General features: G+C 41.3%; 1 protein-coding gene across 3 annotated transcripts in view; it reads left to right on the top strand.

Moving 5' to 3' along the window:
- Window positions 1-18560, top strand: part of TDRD12 (tudor domain containing 12) — a 103928-nt gene that overhangs the window by 23730 nt on the left and 61638 nt on the right. For all 3 annotated transcript variants that reach the window (XM_028165356.2, XM_007165056.2, XM_007165057.2), the window contains 5 exons: window positions 367-486; window positions 5342-5397; window positions 6794-6879; window positions 11503-11692; window positions 12155-12244. In XM_028165356.2, coding sequence (XP_028021157.2) covers window positions 367-486; window positions 5342-5397; window positions 6794-6879; window positions 11503-11692; window positions 12155-12244 — 542 coding nt within the window. The remainder of the gene's footprint in view (window positions 1-366; window positions 487-5341; window positions 5398-6793; window positions 6880-11502; window positions 11693-12154; window positions 12245-18560) is intronic.

Here is an 18560-nt window from a genome sequence, read left to right on the forward strand (position 1 = left end):
GGTTTGTTCGTTATTACCCAGTGTTTCTCAATCTAAGGAGGTAGTGTTTTTCTAATGTCTCCCCGCCCCCATGCCATGAAATTTTAACGCCAAAGATTACTGAGTATCTTTTATGTACTATATGTATATCTGTGCTTTATACATAAAAAAGTAAGATTTTTCTCAGCCCCCGAGAACCAGTTTTCACCTTGCTGGGCAAATGTCTCCAAGCACTTGCTGCTGTTGGTGGCTATAATAGAAACAGAAATAATCATGTTTTGTGTGTTTTGTTTCATGTTAAGTATTTTAATTATGTAGGTGTACTTTAAAGAAATATGTTATATATAATTTTTTTAACCATGGAACTGTTTCTGTTTCACTGTTAAGCATCCGAGTTGCAGTAGAAACTTTTATGCGGCTTCCCTACAGAGCAAAAAAATTCAAACTATACTGCACAAAACCTGTCACATTGCACATTGACTTCTGTGAAGACAGCACTGAGATTGTGTAAGTACAGCTTCTAACATATGCTGAATCATTAGTAAAAGTCTTAAATTGAGTGTATGATGTTTATGTGAAATCAGATCCTCTTGAGAAGTGCTAAGCGATTTCAAAGGTCCTTTGTCCTTCAGGAGGTGTCTTCTGAGTCACTGTGTCAAACCTGGCCATGTAGCCCCATCTCCAGAGGCTGTGGTGTGAGGGGGTTAGAGTATGGTCTGAGCTCTGAGCTATTCGGCTTCTTAACTTACAAAAAGGGATAAATTAAGTGTAAAGAGAAACATTTATACATCGGATCATGGAGCATTACAAGAAAGTCCATGACATCCTTCTCCAGCCCCATTTCCTCCCTCCCTCCCTCCTGGGAGGCCTCTGTGACCTGTTCAGGCTCTGAACTTGCAGACCTTTTTCAGTGCTTTTATACATATTCACATGCGTGGAGCTTTTAATGAAAATTAGAACACACTGTCTTATTGGCAAATTTAACTTAAGAATGTATTGAGTTGGCCAAAAAAGTGCCTTTGGTTTTTAAGTAAAAATAAAGGACACATTTTTCATTTTCACGAAGAGCTTTATTGAACAACATATTTACCCTTTTGTTCCACTACCTTCTGCCATTTTTCAGGCAACTTCATAATTCCATCTTCCCAAAACTTTTATCTTTTTGAGCAAAGAACTGTTCCAGGTGCCTTTTACAGTCATCCAGGGAACTGAAATTTTTTCCATTAAGAGAATTTTGTAAAGACCTAAATAAATGGAAATCTGAAGGTGCAGTGTCTGGTGTATACGGCGGATGAATCAGAACTTCCCAGCCAAGCTGTAACAGTTTTTGCCTGGTCATCAAATATACATGCAGTCTTTGTGTTATCCTGATGGAAGATTATGCATTTGGGACTTCCCTGGTGGCACAGTGGTTAAGAATCCACCTGCCGGTGCAGCGGACACAGGTTCAATCCCTGGTCCAGGAAGATCCCACATGCTGCGGAGGAACTAAGCCCATGTGCCACAGCTACTGAGCCTGTGAGCCACAGCTACTGAGCCCACATGCCACAACTACTGAAGCCGGCGCACCTAGAGCCCCGTGCTCTGCAACAAGAGAAGCCACCGCAATGAGAAACCCGCACACCGCAACGAAGAGTAGCTCCCGCTCGCCAGAACTAGAGAAAGCCCCCGTGCAGCAACGAAGACCCAGTGCAGCCAAAAATAAAGATAAATAAATTTTTTTTTTAAAAAAGTGGAAGCCAAATGTTTAAAAAAAAAAAAAGTAGAGAATCGTATGCAGAAATATGGTCAAGAAGGTGTTTTTCGCTTAACTTATGTGGAACCCAAACATCAAAGCGCTTAACATAACCAAGCTGGTGCAAATGATTTTCAGCGCCTGATTTGGATATTTTGAGTGTGTCGGCTATCTCCCGTGTGGTATAACGTTGATTGTTCTCAATCACTGTCTCGATTTGATCGCTGTCAACTTCAACTGGTCTACCCGACCATGGAGCATCGTCCAGTGAGAAATCTCCAGCACGAAACTTCGCAAACCACTTTTGACACATTTGATCAGTCACAGCACCTTCTCCATGCACTGCACAAATCTTTTTTTGCGTTTCAGTTGCATTTTTACCTTTCTTGAAATAATAAAGCATAATATGCTGAAAATGTTGCTTTTTTTCTTCCATCTTCAATATTAAAATGGCTACACAAAAATTCACCAAAAATTTTTGATTTTTTTTTAAATGCACGCTGATATGACAGCTGTCACAATACAATCTAACAAAATTGTTTCGAATGAAGTTAAACACAATTAAGTGCTACTAGAGCCATCTTATGGAAAAAAAGAACAAACCTTTTGGCCAGCCTAGTATTTTGAAGTTCTTTGCCAGTACATGTATTCCCTTCTACTTTCAGTTGTTTTCCTGGGTGAATACAGTTGGCATACTTGCTGTCTTTAACCACTCCCCTCTTAATAGTCAGCTAGATTGTTACCAAACCATTTTGCACTGTACATTCTCATAAGAATATAGGTAAATCAAAGTGAGGTATATAGATGCAGAAATATATACATGCATGCATGCACATGTGTACACATGTATCTCACACACACACACACACACACACACACACACACACACACCCCTGTCTAGTAATTTGACCACATTGCCAGTGTTTGTACAGGATGGGTCCCTGCATGGGGCAGTGCTGTGTCGGAGTTCTGACTGTGATCTTTGCTGTCTTGAATGAGCACTACCTGAGGTCCTGGGGGTAGCCCCATCCTCCGCCTCCAACACTGTGGCTTTGTGGGAGAAGAAGCTATGGGAAGCAGCACGATTTTGATTCAACTTGCACGTCCCGGTGATGTTGCATTCTAAGTTCTCTCTGAACTTGGAAGCTGCCTCTCTTATGGATGCTTCTGTGGGATCTGTGGAGACCCTCCCATCTCCACGCCCCCAGCCCTCATCACCTGTAGCTCCCTTGGGATGATGAATGCATCACTCTTGCGGCTGCCTCGGAATCCACACTAATAAGCCAGCTGGTCTCTGCTGAGGCCGCTGCTCCGCCAGGCTGCCCAGCAGCGCCTGCCCCCTTCCTGTCCCTCTTGCAGAGCAGCCAGCGCTCTGTGCCCAGCTCTTCCTCAGAGGCAGACCCCTGTCTTTCTCACGCCCCCTCTGCATTACCCCGTTCCCAGCGCCACCACAGTGCTCCCCAGGGGCCTTCCCAGCCTTGGACACACCCAACCCTAGGAGACCCTCAGTGTAGGCGAAGAAGGGCTTCAGGTAAGCGATCTTACTGGGTTTTGATCGCCTTCTTTGATGTTGCTGGTTTTGTGTTTGCGCCTCATCTGGAATGTCTGTCTTAACATGTGTATTACGGTTTTTGTTAAATTGCCCTTCCAAAGGACTAGTGGTCTATACTCCCATCACTGGGTATAGAAAGGGCTGCTCTCCCCACACAACGCAGGATATCATCAGGCTTTTTAACTTCTGCTTGTTTGCCGGACAATGCTATTTTGTTTTAAGTTGTATTTTTCTGACTTGTGAAGTTGGGTATCTCTTCACATAGGTAGTGTGTGTGTGTGTGTGTGTGTGTGTGTGCACGCGCGCCTGTGTTGAGAGAGAGACACACATACACAGACACACAGACTCATTGATTAACCTGTGACAGACTTGTTGACTTACTTGTTCATAGACTAGATTGATTGATTTTTCTCTTGGGCCTTTTCCTTATTAGGAATCTACTACATTTTGTTAAAAAACAAAAAGCTTATTAGGTAATTTTTTGTATAGCAAGGTTTTCAAACCACTGTATTCGTTTGTTTGTTTGTTTATACCTCCCTTCGGAAACCCTTTGTGATTCTCTTGAAGTAATGTGCTTGGTATCTTAGTAAAAATAAAAATAACAGGGCTGAGTGCTTTATGTACATTACCTCATTTGATCTTTGAAACAACCCTTGGAGGATGGTGAAGGCGTCTCTGATACATAAAACCAGTGGAGAAACAGAAAACATGTCACTCCAACCTTACTTTATTTTATTTTTGGTCCATGCTTCCAAATACTGGTGTTTCATGATCTTCCACTGCCTATAGCTTCTCCTGCGATTTTCTTTCCAAAGCATAGTATGACTCTGACACCAGTTTGGGAGTGTGTGTGTGTGTGTGTGTGTGTGTGTGTGTGTGTGTGTGTGTGTTTTAACACACCACCAAGCAATTAAGGCAGCTTAACCTGACATAGCATCAGATCCCACAGGTTAAGGGCTCCACCCTACAAAACCTCCCCCAGCCCCCCCAAACTTCAGATGCCAATTTCAAGTCTGGGTTGTCACCTGTGCTTCTGACTGGGATGGCTGTAAATGAGAGGTTCCCTTCTTGGGTTTGATGAATTTGCTCTCAGAACTCAGAAACATTTTACTTACTAGATTACCAGTTTAGTATAAAAGAGATAACTCAGGAGCAGCCAGATGGAAGAGATGCACAGGGCAAGGTGTGGGGAGAGGCGCTTCCTTCCCTCTCCAGGCACACCTGTCCCCCACATCTCCACGTGTTCACCAGCCCAGAAGCTCCCAACCTAGGCCATTTTTGGTGTTTATGGAGGCTTCATTACCTAGCCATGATTGATTAAATCTTTGGCCATTGGCAATTGATTCAACCTCCAGCCCCTTTCTCCTCCCTGGAGGTCAGGTTGGTGGGACTGAAAGTTCCAACCCTCTAATCACAAGGTTGGTTCCCCTGGCAACCAGCCCCCATTCTTAAGTTACCTTGCTGCTTTCCACTCGTCACCTTGTCACTCTCATCACTGAACTCTGTGCCAGAAACAGGGACAATGACAAAATATATATTATCATAAATCACAGTATCACACATAGGAAAGGACAAGATGATAGGGAGAAGTGGGACACAGTGAAAGAGGTACCACGGGACAGTAGTGGCTGCGTTTCCCACAGCCACTTTTAGAATGTTGGTTTAACCAACACGTGTGGAGCCCTCGCTCTGTGCCAGCCTGTGCTGAGCAGTCCTCACTCAGGGTCCCTGTCCTGGGAAGCTAGCGTTCTGGCTGGGAGACAGGTGTCGCAGGTAATGGGACGATGGTGTTGGGACAGATGATGCCGTGGAGGTGGGCACGGTAGCTCAGGAAGCCCCAGAAAGGGGCCCATTCTCAGCGAGTCTCTGCACTGGCACAGGCGGGCATGGAAGAGAAGTCTGCTGCGGGGTGCAGCTGGGATCATCACCCCCAGGCCAGAGCCAGACTCCCCGTTACCTGCATCATATGTTCAACGTGTAATATCAGAAACATCCAGTGTATAATTTACTAAATGATGTTAGCGTACTGGCCTCAGCTTTTTACTTAATGAAGTTGCCTCTGTTCTCTGTTCCAGACCTGCCAAGAAGTGGGACAGTGCAGCTATTCGGTACTTCCAGAACATCCTAAAAGGTGAGGCAAGTGCATGATCACTGCAGCCTGCTCTGAACTGACACCTTCTGTTGATGAGGGGGTTTGAGATGTGCGTGCTTAGCTGTTTGACCCCCTTTGTGGGGTTCATAAGTGACCTGGAGCTTCTTCCACCCCAAGTGTCACAGTGACTCTGCACCCCTGGAATTTTTGTGGTGGATGTGGGCATCAGTAATTGACAGGTGAAATCAGGAAGGAGCTATGTGGGCGAGGACCCTTACACAATAATAATGCCTGTCTCTTAGTTTGCATAGAAGCTGCAGCACTGCAAAATAAATGTACGTGCATTTCATTGAACCAACAGTTGATGAAATGCCTAACTTTTTTTTAGCGAGCAAGGGGCAGTAAATGGATACTTACTGTGTGATCACCGTCATTGCTAATGAAGATGTGTAGAATGTCTCAGCGCCTATTTAGTGTGCTCTTTTTATTTTATATCTTTGGCTGTAAAATAGACTCTCATTTGTGACATCTGTCCTAACCCCTGGCAGTCTGAGCCAAATAACTGTGCCGAACTCCAGGGCTGTTCTGAGGAGTAGTGAGTTTGCATTGCCTGGGGTGCTGGCCCCTCTCCTCCACTGCCCCACTGTCCAGGTAAAGGAGCAACCAGAGGCGTTGCACCTGGGAGAAATGGGAGGGAGGGGCGCCCCTGGTTTTGTAGCTTGGGCCCTTGTGAGCCCACAGGGGGCCCGGGAGACACAGGTTTGGAGGAGGCAGAGTGCTTGGGTTGAATACCATCCTGCTACGTCTGCGTAGCCTCCTCACCTGTAAAGTGATAACAGTGCTTACCCCAAAGTGTTGTGGTAAGAGTGAAATGCAATACATTTGTAAAGGACGGAGCGGAGCGCCTATTGGTGCCCACACATGGAGCTGCTCTGTGGGGCATTTGGAGGGGTGGAATGGACTCAGGTGAAAGACTGTGACTCGGCACGTGGGTTTGGGAGTCACTGGAAAAGAAGAGAGGGCCCAGAACTGTGCTCGAGGTGCTGTCATGGGGTGGCAGGAGGAGGATGGCGGGCTGAGGGGGACAGAGGACACATGGCTGACTTCGTGCTGGGAGAGCCTGCACCTTGCCTTGCCCAGTGCCAGACCCCTTCTGCGGGAGGAAGCTGTTGAATGTTGTGGCACTGGGTAATCGTGAGTGGTTAGCAGAGATTAATAGGTGAGAAATAGTCATAGTTGTTTAAAGCATGCTTTTTTCTTTTTTTTTTTTTTTTGGCCTCGTGGTGTGGCATGCCGGATCTTAGTTCCCTGACCAGGGATCAAACCCGCAACCCCTGCAGTGGAAGCGTGAAGTCCTAACCGCTGGGCCACCAGGGAAGTCCCTCAAGCATACTTTTAATATCAGCTACTTTATGTTTTGATTTATGCTATTTAGCAGCTACCCAGGTGGAAGCCAAATTGTGTGCTGTGGAAGAAGATACTTTTGAGGTTTTCCTTTATGTAACTACAAAAAATGAAGAGGTAAGTGAAAGAATTGTATTCTTAAAATATTATTTAAAATGCTTATTTTAATAAAACAGTACACACCTAGGAAAACAACGTCATTCACACAGCATATAAATTTTCTTAATCTTTCAAGGTCTGGCTTAGATCAGAAGTTAGCCAGGACTGTTTTTCTTCTTTTAATACTTTAAAAAATTACTTTAGTATTTTATTTAGACAGCATTTTATTTAGTAATGGACAAGAAATTATTCCTATAGTGAAGAGTGTGAAATGTTATTTTCTTGTAAGAGGACGTAATTTTCTTGAATACACACATTTGGTGTGGTTTTAGTTCCCTGCTTTTTCCCTTCCATAATTTTCTCATTGTATAGACTATGCTCACTGTAAAGAATTCAGATACCATAAGTAGAAAGGAAGTGGGCCTCACCTGTGAACCCCCTCTTTCCTCCACCCAGTTATTAGCTGTTCACCTTTGGCTGGCTGCCCTTTATGAAGGGTAGTATGAGGACGCAGCAGCTCTGTACCTTGTGTGGAGGTGGATAGAGCTGCAGATCTAGGGCTGCTCAGGGCCCACAGAGGGCATCTAAAACCTGTATTTATTTTAAAACTTTGTTTTGGAACAATTTTACACTTACAGACGAGATGCCAAAATAGTGCAGAGATTTTTGTATGTGCTTTACCTGGGTTCTCCTAATGTTAACCATACAAACAAGTAGTACAGTGATTAAAACCAGAAAATTTACACTGATAAAATATAATTTAAAAAAATCTACAGACCTTATTTGAATTTTGCCGGTTTTTCCACTAATTTCCTCTCTCTGGTTTCAGATCTGATCTCAGATCCCACATTGCATCTGACTGTCAAATCTCCTTAGTCTCCTCCAATCTGTGACAGTTGTCTTTCCTCCTCTTTTAAGACCTTGTCACTTCTGAAGAGTACTGGCCAGTTATTTTGTAGAATGTTACTCAATTTGGCTTTATTTGATGTTTTCTCATGATTAGCTTGAGTTGTTGCATGCTTTTAGCAAGAATGCTACAGAAGTGATGCCCGTCTCAGTACGTCAGAGCAGGGGTTATGATGTTGATAATGTTTTATTATTTGTCATCTTAATCATGATCACCTGGTTAGGGTGGTGTCTGCTAGGTTTTTCCTCAACAGAGTTACTGTTTATTCCTTTTTGAAATTATTAAGTATCTCATGGGGAGATACTTGGAGACCATGCAGATAGCCATCGATGACTCTTGTCTACAAAACTTATTTCTGTGGTGTTTGCCCATTTCCATCATGCCTCCTGCATTTTTAACTGGAATCTATGAGGAAGAACTGACCCGTCTTCCCATTTATTAATTGATTCAATAATTTATCTTAGTATAGACTCTTTGGATATTTATTTTACTCTGAGGATATAATCCACCATTATCATTATTTTCCTGCTCAAGTTGTTGCAGATTTAGTTGTTAGGAGCTTCTTCAAAGTGGCTGATGTGTCCTTTCTACGTGCCCCATCATAGTTGAAAACTCTTACTTTCTGGTACCACAGGATGCTCCAGGCTAATTTTGTCCTTTTCCAGTCCCAGCCCTAGAATCAGCCACTTCCCCAAGAAGTGGTTCCTTTTATTGAAGAATGGTCTTCAGATATTAAGATCAGGGCACTAGGTGTGCTCATTATTACTACTGGGGTGTCATTGATTGCAGGCCCTCTCAGCAGACAGATAGGAAAGACATGTATGTACGTTAACCCACTTACACAAACATTTACACCACACGTTACAGAATTTTTTTCTGGTGATGAGAACTTTTAAGATTTACTCTTAGTAACTTTCAAACATGCAATACAGTATTATTAACTATAGCCACCATGCTGTACATTATATGCCCGTGACTTACTTATTTTATAATTGGAAGTTTTCACCTTCTGACTCCCTTCACCCAGTTCATCACCTTCCCCCCATATTCCCCCCCACCCCAGCTCTGGCAACCACCAATCTGTTCTCTGTATCTATGAGCTTAGGGGGTTTTTTTGTTTATTTTGTTTTCTTTTGTTTTTAGATTCCACATACCAGTGGAGATTATATAGCATTTGTCTTTCTCTGACTTATTTCACTTAGCATAATGTCCTTAAGGTATTGTCACAAATGGAAAGATTTTGTTTTTTTTTTTTGTGGCCAAATCATATTCCATTGGGTATATGTATATACAGCACATTTTTTTTAACATCTTTATTGGAATATAATTGCTTTACAGTGGTGTGTTAGTTTCTGCTTTATAACAAAGTGAATCAGTTATACATATACATATGTCCCCATATCTCCTCCCTCTTGCATCTCCCTCCCTGCCACCCTCCCTATCCCACCCCTCTAGGTGGTCACAAAGCACCGAGCTGATCTCCCTGTGCTGTGTGGCTGCTTCCCACTAGCTATATATTTTACGTTTACACCACATTTTTTTTATCCATTCATCCACCCATGAAAGCTTAGATTATTTCCATTAACTTGGCTATTGTAAATAATGTTACAGTGAACATGGGGATGCATGTATCTTTTCAAGTGAATGTTTTCATTTTCTTCAGATAAATAGCCAGAAGTGGAATTGCTAGATTGTATGGTAGTTCTATTTTTAATTTCTAGAGGAATCTCCATGCTGTTTTCCATAGTGAGTATACCAACTTACATTCCCACCATAAGGGTTCCTTTTTCTCCACATACTTGCCAGCACTTGGTGTTTCTTTTTAACAACAGCCATTCTGACAGATGTGAAGTGTTACCTCACTGTGGTTTTTTTATTTATTTATTTAATTAATTAATTTACTTTTGGTTGCCTTGGGTTTTTGTAGCTGCGCGCGGGCTTTCTCTAGTTGCGGCGAGCGGAGGCTACTCTTCGTTGCAGTGCGTGGGCTTCTCACTGCGGTGGCTTCTCTTGTTGCGGAGCACAGGCTCCAGGCATGTGGGCTTCAGTAGTTGTGGCTCACAGGCTCTAGAGCGCAGGTTCTAGTTGTGGCGCACGGGCTTAGTTGCTCCACAGCATGTGGGATCTTCCCGGACCAGGGCTCGAACCCGTGTCCCCTGCATTGGCAGGCGGATTCCTAACCACTACACCACCAGGAAAGCCCCTCATTGTGGTTTTGATTTGCATTTCCCTGATTATTAGGGATATTGAGCATCTTTCCTTGTACCTGTTGGCCATCTGTATGTCTTCTTTGGAAAAAAGTCTATTCAGATCCTCTGCCCATTTTTTTTTTATTTTTTTTTATTTTTATTTTTTAATTAATTTTATTTATTTATTTATGGCTGTGTTGGGTCTTAGTTTCTGTGCGAGGGCTTCCTCTAGTTGTGGCAAGCGGGGGCCACTCTTCATCGCGGTGCGCGGGCCTCTCACTCTCGCGGCCTCTCTTGTTGCGGCGCACAGGCTCCAGACGCGCAGGCTCAGTAATTACGGCTCACGGGCCCAGCTGCTCTGTGGCATGTGGGATCTTCCCAGACCAGGGCTCGAACCCGTGTCCCCTGCATCGGCAGGCAGATTCTTAACCACTGCGCCACCAGGGAAGCCCCTCTGCCCATTTTTGAGTTGGATTATTTGGGGGTTTGTTTGTTTGTTGCTATTGTTGTTGTATGAGTTCTTTATGTATTTTGGATATTAACCCCTTATCAGACAAATGACTTATAGATATTTTCTCTCATTAAGAGTCTTTTCATTTTGTTGGTGCTTTCCTTTGCTGTGCAGAAGCATTTTAGTTTGATGTAGTCCCACTGGTTTATTTTTGCTTTTGTTGCCTTTGCTTTCGGTGTCAAATCCAAAAAATCATCTCCAAGACCAGTGTCAAGGAGCTTATCACCTATGTTTTCTTCTAGGAGTTTTATGGTTTCAGATCTTATATTCAAGTCTTTAATCCATTTTGAGTTTGCTTTTGTATATGGTGTAAGAACGTGGTCCAGTTTCATTCTTCTGCATGTGGCTGTCCAGTTTTCCCAACACTGTTTTTTGAAGAGACTGTCATTTCCCCATTATATATTATTGACTCCTTTTTCATAATTTAATTGACCATATATGTGTGGGTTTATTTCTGGGCTGTCTATTCCGTTCCATTGATCTATGTGTCTGTTTTTATGCCAATACCATACTATTTTCATTAGTATCTTTTGTCCATTTTAAAATTGGTTTTGTTTTCTTTATATTCAGTTTTGAGAGTTCTTTATGTATTCTGGATACACGTCCATCCAGATATATTATTTAAAAATATTTTCTCCTTTTCTGTGGTTTGCCCTTTACAGTATCTTTTGAAAAGCAGAAATTTAAAATTTTGATAAAATCTAATTTATCAGTTTTTTCTTTTATGATTTGTGTTTTGTCTTCACCCTCTTCCCAGATCTTTGCCTGGCAAAGTCATGTTAGTTCTCAAGCACTTTCAAATAGATGTTTTTTAGATTTTGTACCGTTTCTTACTGTTTTTCTTATCAGGAAGGTTGGTCAGAAGTATCTAGTTCACGATTACTAGAGCAGAAGTCAAGAGATCAATTTCTATCAAATTATGTTCTATAAAATAATTTTTCTGAAGATTGAAATTTTCGGTTAAGTTTGGCCTATTTTCTGAACAGTCACCTGAGTATATTTGTCTTATTCATGAAATGTTTAAAATTATACAGGTTTGTGTTAACGATGATCTGGTTGCAAAGAACTTCGCTTGTTATGTATCACCCACGGAGAATAAAAACCTTGATTCTTTAGAGAAACCAAGATTGAATATAAAGTCAGCATCCTTTTCCAGTAAACTCAATCCAGCACTTGCTCTTTGGCCAATGTTTTTGCAAGGAAAAGATTCTCAAAGGATGGAAAGTGAGTGGATTTCACCAATATGTTTCTCTTAAACTGTCTTATTTATAGGAATCTTAGTGTATTGATATAAATTGTTGTACAGACTTTTCCCCGTATGGAGGCAGAGACTTCGACTCTGAATTTAATATTTGAATTTTAATCCTGGTGAGTTTGTTACAAGTTTTGAGGTTCTAAAAGAGCTGCTGCAGTTTGTTTTTATGAGAACAGGATAAAAAACTATTGTCAATTTCTTATTAACATGGAGTTATATTTTCAGAAGTCCATATGTTCATAATTTAAAGATATTATCAAAACAAGGTTTTGTTTACTGTTTTAGATACTTTAAAAAAGAGCCATTTATGAAAATATGAGAAGAGTCAGTCACGGACAATGCAAACAACTTTAAATGTTTCTCTCTACATCCACTTTTGTATTTTGGGTTTTATTTCATGCTTTAACCCTGAAACGTATTCTTTCTGTCAGAGTCAAGTGGTTTAACTTTTCTGGCAAAGTCTCTCCAGCATCCGTGGCCCAAGGGTGTCGGTGACCTCGGGCCAACCGCTAGGATCCTGGGTGAGTTCTCTTTTGCTCCATTTCATAGGCAACGTAAAAGAACACTCTTAACTATCTAAAGATTGTAGGGGTTGTTTAGAAGGGCTGTGGTAATTCTCTCTCTTTCTCCCTTAATTTAATGGAATCAATTTATGATGTAGATGCTGACAAAGATAATTTGCCTTGCAGTCCATAGGATTTTACCATAACATAAAGAACATAACACGCACTTGTTCATGTGTAGGACTGATTTATTGCAGCCCATCCATAGGCCAGTGATTATTATTTGTCTTCAGAATACACATATGGATTTATGATTGATTTTTACTTTAAGCAATAGGATGCATAAAAATAAGAAAGAGGCGGGGGCTTCCCTGCTGGCACAGTGGTTGAGAATCTGCCTGACAATGCAGGGGACTTGGGTTTGAGCCATGGTCCGGGAAGATCCCACATGCCGCGGAGCAACTAAGCCCGTGCGCCACAACTACTGAGCCTGCGCTCTAGAGCCCGCGAGCCACAACTACTGAGCCTGCGCTCTAGAGGCCGCGAGCCACAACTACTGAAGCTCGTGCACCTACAGCCCGTGCTCCGCAACAAGAGAAGCCACCGCAGTGAGAAGCCCACGCACCGCAACAGAGAGTAGCCCCCACTCACAGCAACTAGAGAAAGCCCATGTGCAGCAATGACCCAGCGCAGCCAACAATAAATAAATAAATTTATTAAAAAAAATAAGAAGAAAGAGGCATTTATGAAATCAGAAATATCCAGTCTTTAATTCCATATCTCCAAGGTATTTAATGAATTGGATTTGTTGGGCAAAGGTGAAACATGCCAGCCACTCTGATGCTTGGCTCACCCTCTGTGGTGATTCCTCTGTGATCACTCTTACATTGGGTGTATGTATACCTATTGATATTTCAGATCTATCCATTGTGAACTTCAAGTAAAGTAAAGCTTTAGTCAACTAAAATATTCCGTGCACCTTAAATTTTTAAAATTACCTTGGTAATGTTGTTCATCATAGAAAAATACAGGTAGTTTTAAAAGCCTGTCACCTTCGATGTACCTACTTATTAAAATTTTACAGTTTTTTTTTTTCCAAAGTTTTCCAGATGTGAGGGTGTGTCTTACAGAAATGGGATCCTACTATACCTACCTCTTTGTAGTGGTTTTTCACTTCTTTCTAGGTCAAATGCATCCAGTATAACCTCTCTGAGGTGAGACTCTGTCGGTCCGCTCCCTCCTCTGTGGCACCGGGAGGCCTTATTCCCTCCTGCTGAGTTGGGCCGACGGGCTCTCCTTGTGCAGAGTTTGTGTGGTGGATGTTGGCACGTGTGGCCCCCACCCGTATTCTGATGTGCGTCCTGTAGGGGTCCCAGGTGGGAATCTCTGCCAAGAGGAGCCCATTACTAATGGGGATGTGTTATTTCCGTCCGTGTTTTTTCCATTTCCACGAGAGCAAGAAAAACACCAGGCACTTAGATCGTGTTTAACCACTGCACAGCTTTCCATTGTATAGACGTATTATTTCAAGTAGCCCCAGATTGCTGGGCAATAATTGTTTCCTACTTTTCTTTATTACAATCGGTGTTGGAATGAACTCTGCATATCTTTGAAAAGGAAAAGGTTGATGGTAAACAAAAGAAAGCTAATGGGAGATGTGACTGGATTATCATGTAAGAAACAAAATTATTAGATGTTACTTATTCAAGCAAAGATTTCCTTTTTCTTGTTAATTATTGTGAGGAGCTATTTCAATTATATTTTTATTAAGTTTTGATACTTCTTGAAGTTGCCTTATTTTTTCAAAAATCAAAGTGTAGTACTTTTTAGTACTTGGCTAAACAGTCAAATAGTATAGAAAGGCTGTAATGAAAAATAATTTTCTCTTGTCCAGCTTCTTCTCACCCAGGCCCCTCCCTAGAGGTAAACCGTTTATTTTTTCTTAGCTATTTATCTTGGCAGTTATCTTTAAGTTTTAAAATATTTATGATTATTTTACTCTGCCCAGGCTTATGCATTCTAGACCTTGTCCTGACTTCTGCGGCAGGTTAGCTCTCACACCCCCGTTCCACACGTCTTCGGTCCTCAGATACTCAGGAAGCGCCTACTGTGTGTCAAGCGCTGTTCTAGGATTCATCAGAAAAGGAATCAAAATCTGTTTTCCTGGAGTTTACTTACATTTTCTCAATAAAACTTTTATTTTAGAATGATCACAAACTTCGAGAAAAGCTGGAGAGCATTACAAAGAACTTGATTTTATCCTAAACCGTTTGAGAATAAGTTGCCGACTGGAACGCCCCAGCTCTCTCCAATACTTGAGTGTGTTTTTCTTAGAAATAAGGGTACTCTCAAAAATATTCAAAGTACAACCCATCTAAATCAGAAATTAACGCTGATACATTGTGATCATCTAACCCTCAGCTACCATTGAAATTTTGCCAGTTGTCCCACTAATTCCTTTGTGGGAGAAAGACGCAGCTCAGCACCACGTGGTGCAATTCCCGGCCTCCCTCGGTCCGCAGCAGTCACCAGTCTTCCCTGGGTTTTCCTGACTGTGACCCTTCTGAAGATTATGGACCAGTTATTTTGTAGAATGTCATCAATTGTGGCAGATGATTTCCTGTTTCCAATTTCATTGATTTTTGCTCTGATTTTTATTCCTTTTTTCTGCTTACTTTACATTTAATTTGCTGTTCTTTTCTAGTTTCCGAAGGTGGAAACTTATATTATTAATTAAAAATTTTTCTTCTATTCTGATATAAACATTTAATGATATCACTTGCTCTTTACTGCTTTTGCTGAATCCCACAGATTTTGATAAGTTGTATTTTTATTTTCATTTAGTTAAAAATATTTTAAAATATCTCTTGATTTCTTCTTGATCCATATATTATTTAGAAGTGTGTTGTTTAATCTCCAAGTATTTTGGGATTTTCCAGCTATCCTTTTGTTATTAAGTTAGTTTAATTCCATTGTGGTCTGAGAGCATACATTGTACAATTTCTGTTCTTTTAAGTTTATTTAGGTGTGTTTCATGTGGTCTGTCTTGGTGTAAGTTCCATTTGAGCTTGAGAAGAAGGTATAATCTGCTGTAGGATGAAGTAGTGTGTAGATATCAATTAAGACCAGTTGATTGGTGGTGCTATTGAATTCAGCTGTACTCTTAACTGATTTTTCTGCCTGCTGGATCTGTTCATTTTTGATAGAGGGGTGTTGATGTCTCCAACTGTAACAGTGTTCTCATCTATTTCTCCTTGCAATTCTATCAGTTTTTGCCTCATGTATTTTGATGCTGTCTTGTTAAGCACATACACATTAAGGTCTGTAATGTCTTTTTGAAGAATTGGGTCCTTTATTATTTTATTTATTTATTTACTTATTTGGTTGCGCTGGGTCTTAGTTGCAGCAGGCGGGCTCCTTAGTTGTGGTTCAAGGGCTCCTTAGTTGCAGCACACAGGCTTAGTTGTGGCATGTGAACTTAGTTGCCGCATGCATGTGGGATCTAGTTCCCTGACCAGGGATCAAACCCCAGCCCCCTGCACTGAGGGCACAGAGTCTTAACCACTGTGCCACCAGGGAAGTCTCTGGGTCCTTTATTATTATATACTGCTTCTATCCATAATTTTCCTTGTTCTGAAGTCTACTCTGTCTGAAATTAATACAGCTACTTCAGCTTTTTTTTTAAGCTATAAATTTTTTTATCGAGGTATAGTTAGTTGATGTACAATACATGTAAGTTTCTAGTGTACAACATAGTGATTCACAAGTTTTAAAGTTTATACTCCATTTATAGTAATTATAAAATATTGGCTGTATTCCCTGTGCTGTACAATATATCCTTGTAGCTTATTTATTTTGTATGTAGTAGTTTGTACCTCTTAATCCACTACCTTTTTTTTGTACCTCCCCACTTCCCTCTCGCCACTGATAACCACTAGTTTGTTCTCTGTATCTGTGAGTCTGTTTCTTTTTTGTTATATTCACTAGTTTTATTTTTTTAGATTCCACATATAAGTGATATAATACAGTATTTGTCTTTCCCTGTCTGACTTATTTCACTAAGCATAAATCCATCCATGTTGCTGCAAATGGCAAATTTTCATTCTTTTTTTACAGCTGAGTAATATTCCATTGTGTGTATATGTGTGTGTGTGTGTATGTACACACACACACACACATATACACCACACTTTCTTTTCTTTTTTTTTTCCACACTTTCTTTATTCATCTGTTTATGAACACTTAGGTTGCTTCCGTATCTTGACTATTGTGAATAATGCTTCTGTGAACATTGGGGTGCATGTTTCTTTTCAACTTAGTGTTTTTGTTTTCTTTGGATATATACCCAGAAGTGGAATTGCTGGATCATATGGTAGTTCTATTTTTAGTTATATATATTAAAGACCTTTTGTTTCCTTTGCCTTAGGAGACAGATTCCAAAATGAAATATCGCCTACTGTATTGTGCTGTACAGTAGGACCTCATTGTTTATCTATTTTTTGGGGGGGTTGGTGCCACAAGGCTTGCAGGACCTTTGTTTCCTGACCAGGGATCAAACTCATACCCCCTGCAGTGGAGGAGCAGAGTCCTAACCACTGGACTGCCAGGGAGTTCCCTGTTTATCTATTTTATATATAGTACTTTATATCTGCTGCTCCCAAACTCCTAATTTATCCCTCCCTCCCCCTTTCCCCTTTGGTAACCATAAGTTTGTTTTCTATGTCTGTCAGACTGTTTCTGTCTTGTAAATAACTTCATTTATCATATTTTAGGTTCCACATATAAGTGATATCATATGATATTTGTCTTTCTCTGCGTGACTTCACTTAGTATGATAATCTCTAGGTCCATCCATGTTGCTACAAATGGCATTATTTCATTCTTTTTTATGGCTGAGTAGTATTCCATTGTATATATGTACCCCATCTTCTTTGTCCATTCATCTGTCAGGGGACATTTAGGTTGCTTCCATGTCTTGGCTATTGTAAATAATGCTGCTGTGAACATTGGGGTGCATGTATCTTTTCGAATTAGGGTTTTCTCCAGATACACACCCAAGGGTAAGATTGCGGGATCATATGGTAACTCTGTTTTTAGTTTTTTAAGGAACCTCCATACTGTTCTCCATAGTGGTTGTACCAATTTACATTCCCACCAACAGTGTAGGAGAATTCCCTTTTCTCCACACCCTCTCCAGCATTTATTGTTTCTGGACTTTTTAATGATGGCCATTCTGACAGGTGTGAGGTGATATCTCATTGTGCTTTTTTTTTTTTTTCTTTTTTTTTTGGCTGTGTTGGCTCTTTGTTGCTATGCGTGGGCTTTCTCTAGTTGTGGCGAGCAGGGGCTACTCTTTGTTGCGGTACATGGGCTTCTCTTTGAGGTGGCTTCTCTTGTTGCGGAGCATGGGCTCTAGGCGCACAGGCTTCAGTAGTTGTGGCTCGTGGGCTCTAGAACGCAGGCTCAGTAGTTGTGGCGCACGGGCTTAGTTGCTCCGTGGCATGTGGGATCTTCCCGGACCAGAGATCAAACCTGTGTCCCCTGCATTGGCAGGCGGATTCTTAACCACTGCACCACTAGGGAAGTCCCTCATTGTGCTTTTTTTTTTTTTTTTAAACATCTTTATTGAAGTATAATTGCCTTACAATAGTGTGTTAGCTTCTGCTTTATAACAAAGTGAATCAGTTATACATATACAATATGTTCCCATTTCTCTTCCCTCTTGCATCTCCCTCCCTCCCACCCTCCCCATCCCACCCCTCTAGGTGGTCACAAAGCACCGAGCTGATCTCCCTGTGCTGTGCGGCTGCTTCCCACTAGTTATCTATTTTACATTTGGTAGTGTATATATGTCCATGACACTCTCTTACCCTGTCACATCTCACCCCACCCCCTCCCCATATCCTCAAGTCCATTCTCTAGTAGGTCTGTGTCTTTATTCCCGTCTTGCCACTAGGTTCTTCATGGCCTTTTTTTTTTTTTCCCCCTTAGATTCCATATATATGTGTTAGCATACTGTATTTGTTTTTCTCTTTCTGACTTACTTCACTCTGTATGACAGACTCTAACTCCATCCACCTCATTACAAATACCTCCATTTCATTTCTTTTGATGGCTGAGTAATATTCCATTGTATATATGTGCCACATCTTCTTTATCCATTCATCTGTCGATGGACATTTAGGTTGCTTCCATGTCCTGGCTATTGTAAATAGAGCTGCAATGAACATTTTGGTACATGACTCTTTTTGACCTATGGTTTTCTCAGGGTATATGCCCAGTAGTGGGATTGCTGGGTCGTATGGTAGTTCTATTTGTAGTTTTTTAAGGAACC

The sequence above is a fragment of the Balaenoptera acutorostrata genome, chromosome 19, assembly GCF_949987535.1.
Source record: "Balaenoptera acutorostrata chromosome 19, mBalAcu1.1, whole genome shotgun sequence".
In the NCBI taxonomy this organism is placed as follows: domain Eukaryota; kingdom Metazoa; phylum Chordata; class Mammalia; order Artiodactyla; family Balaenopteridae; genus Balaenoptera; species Balaenoptera acutorostrata.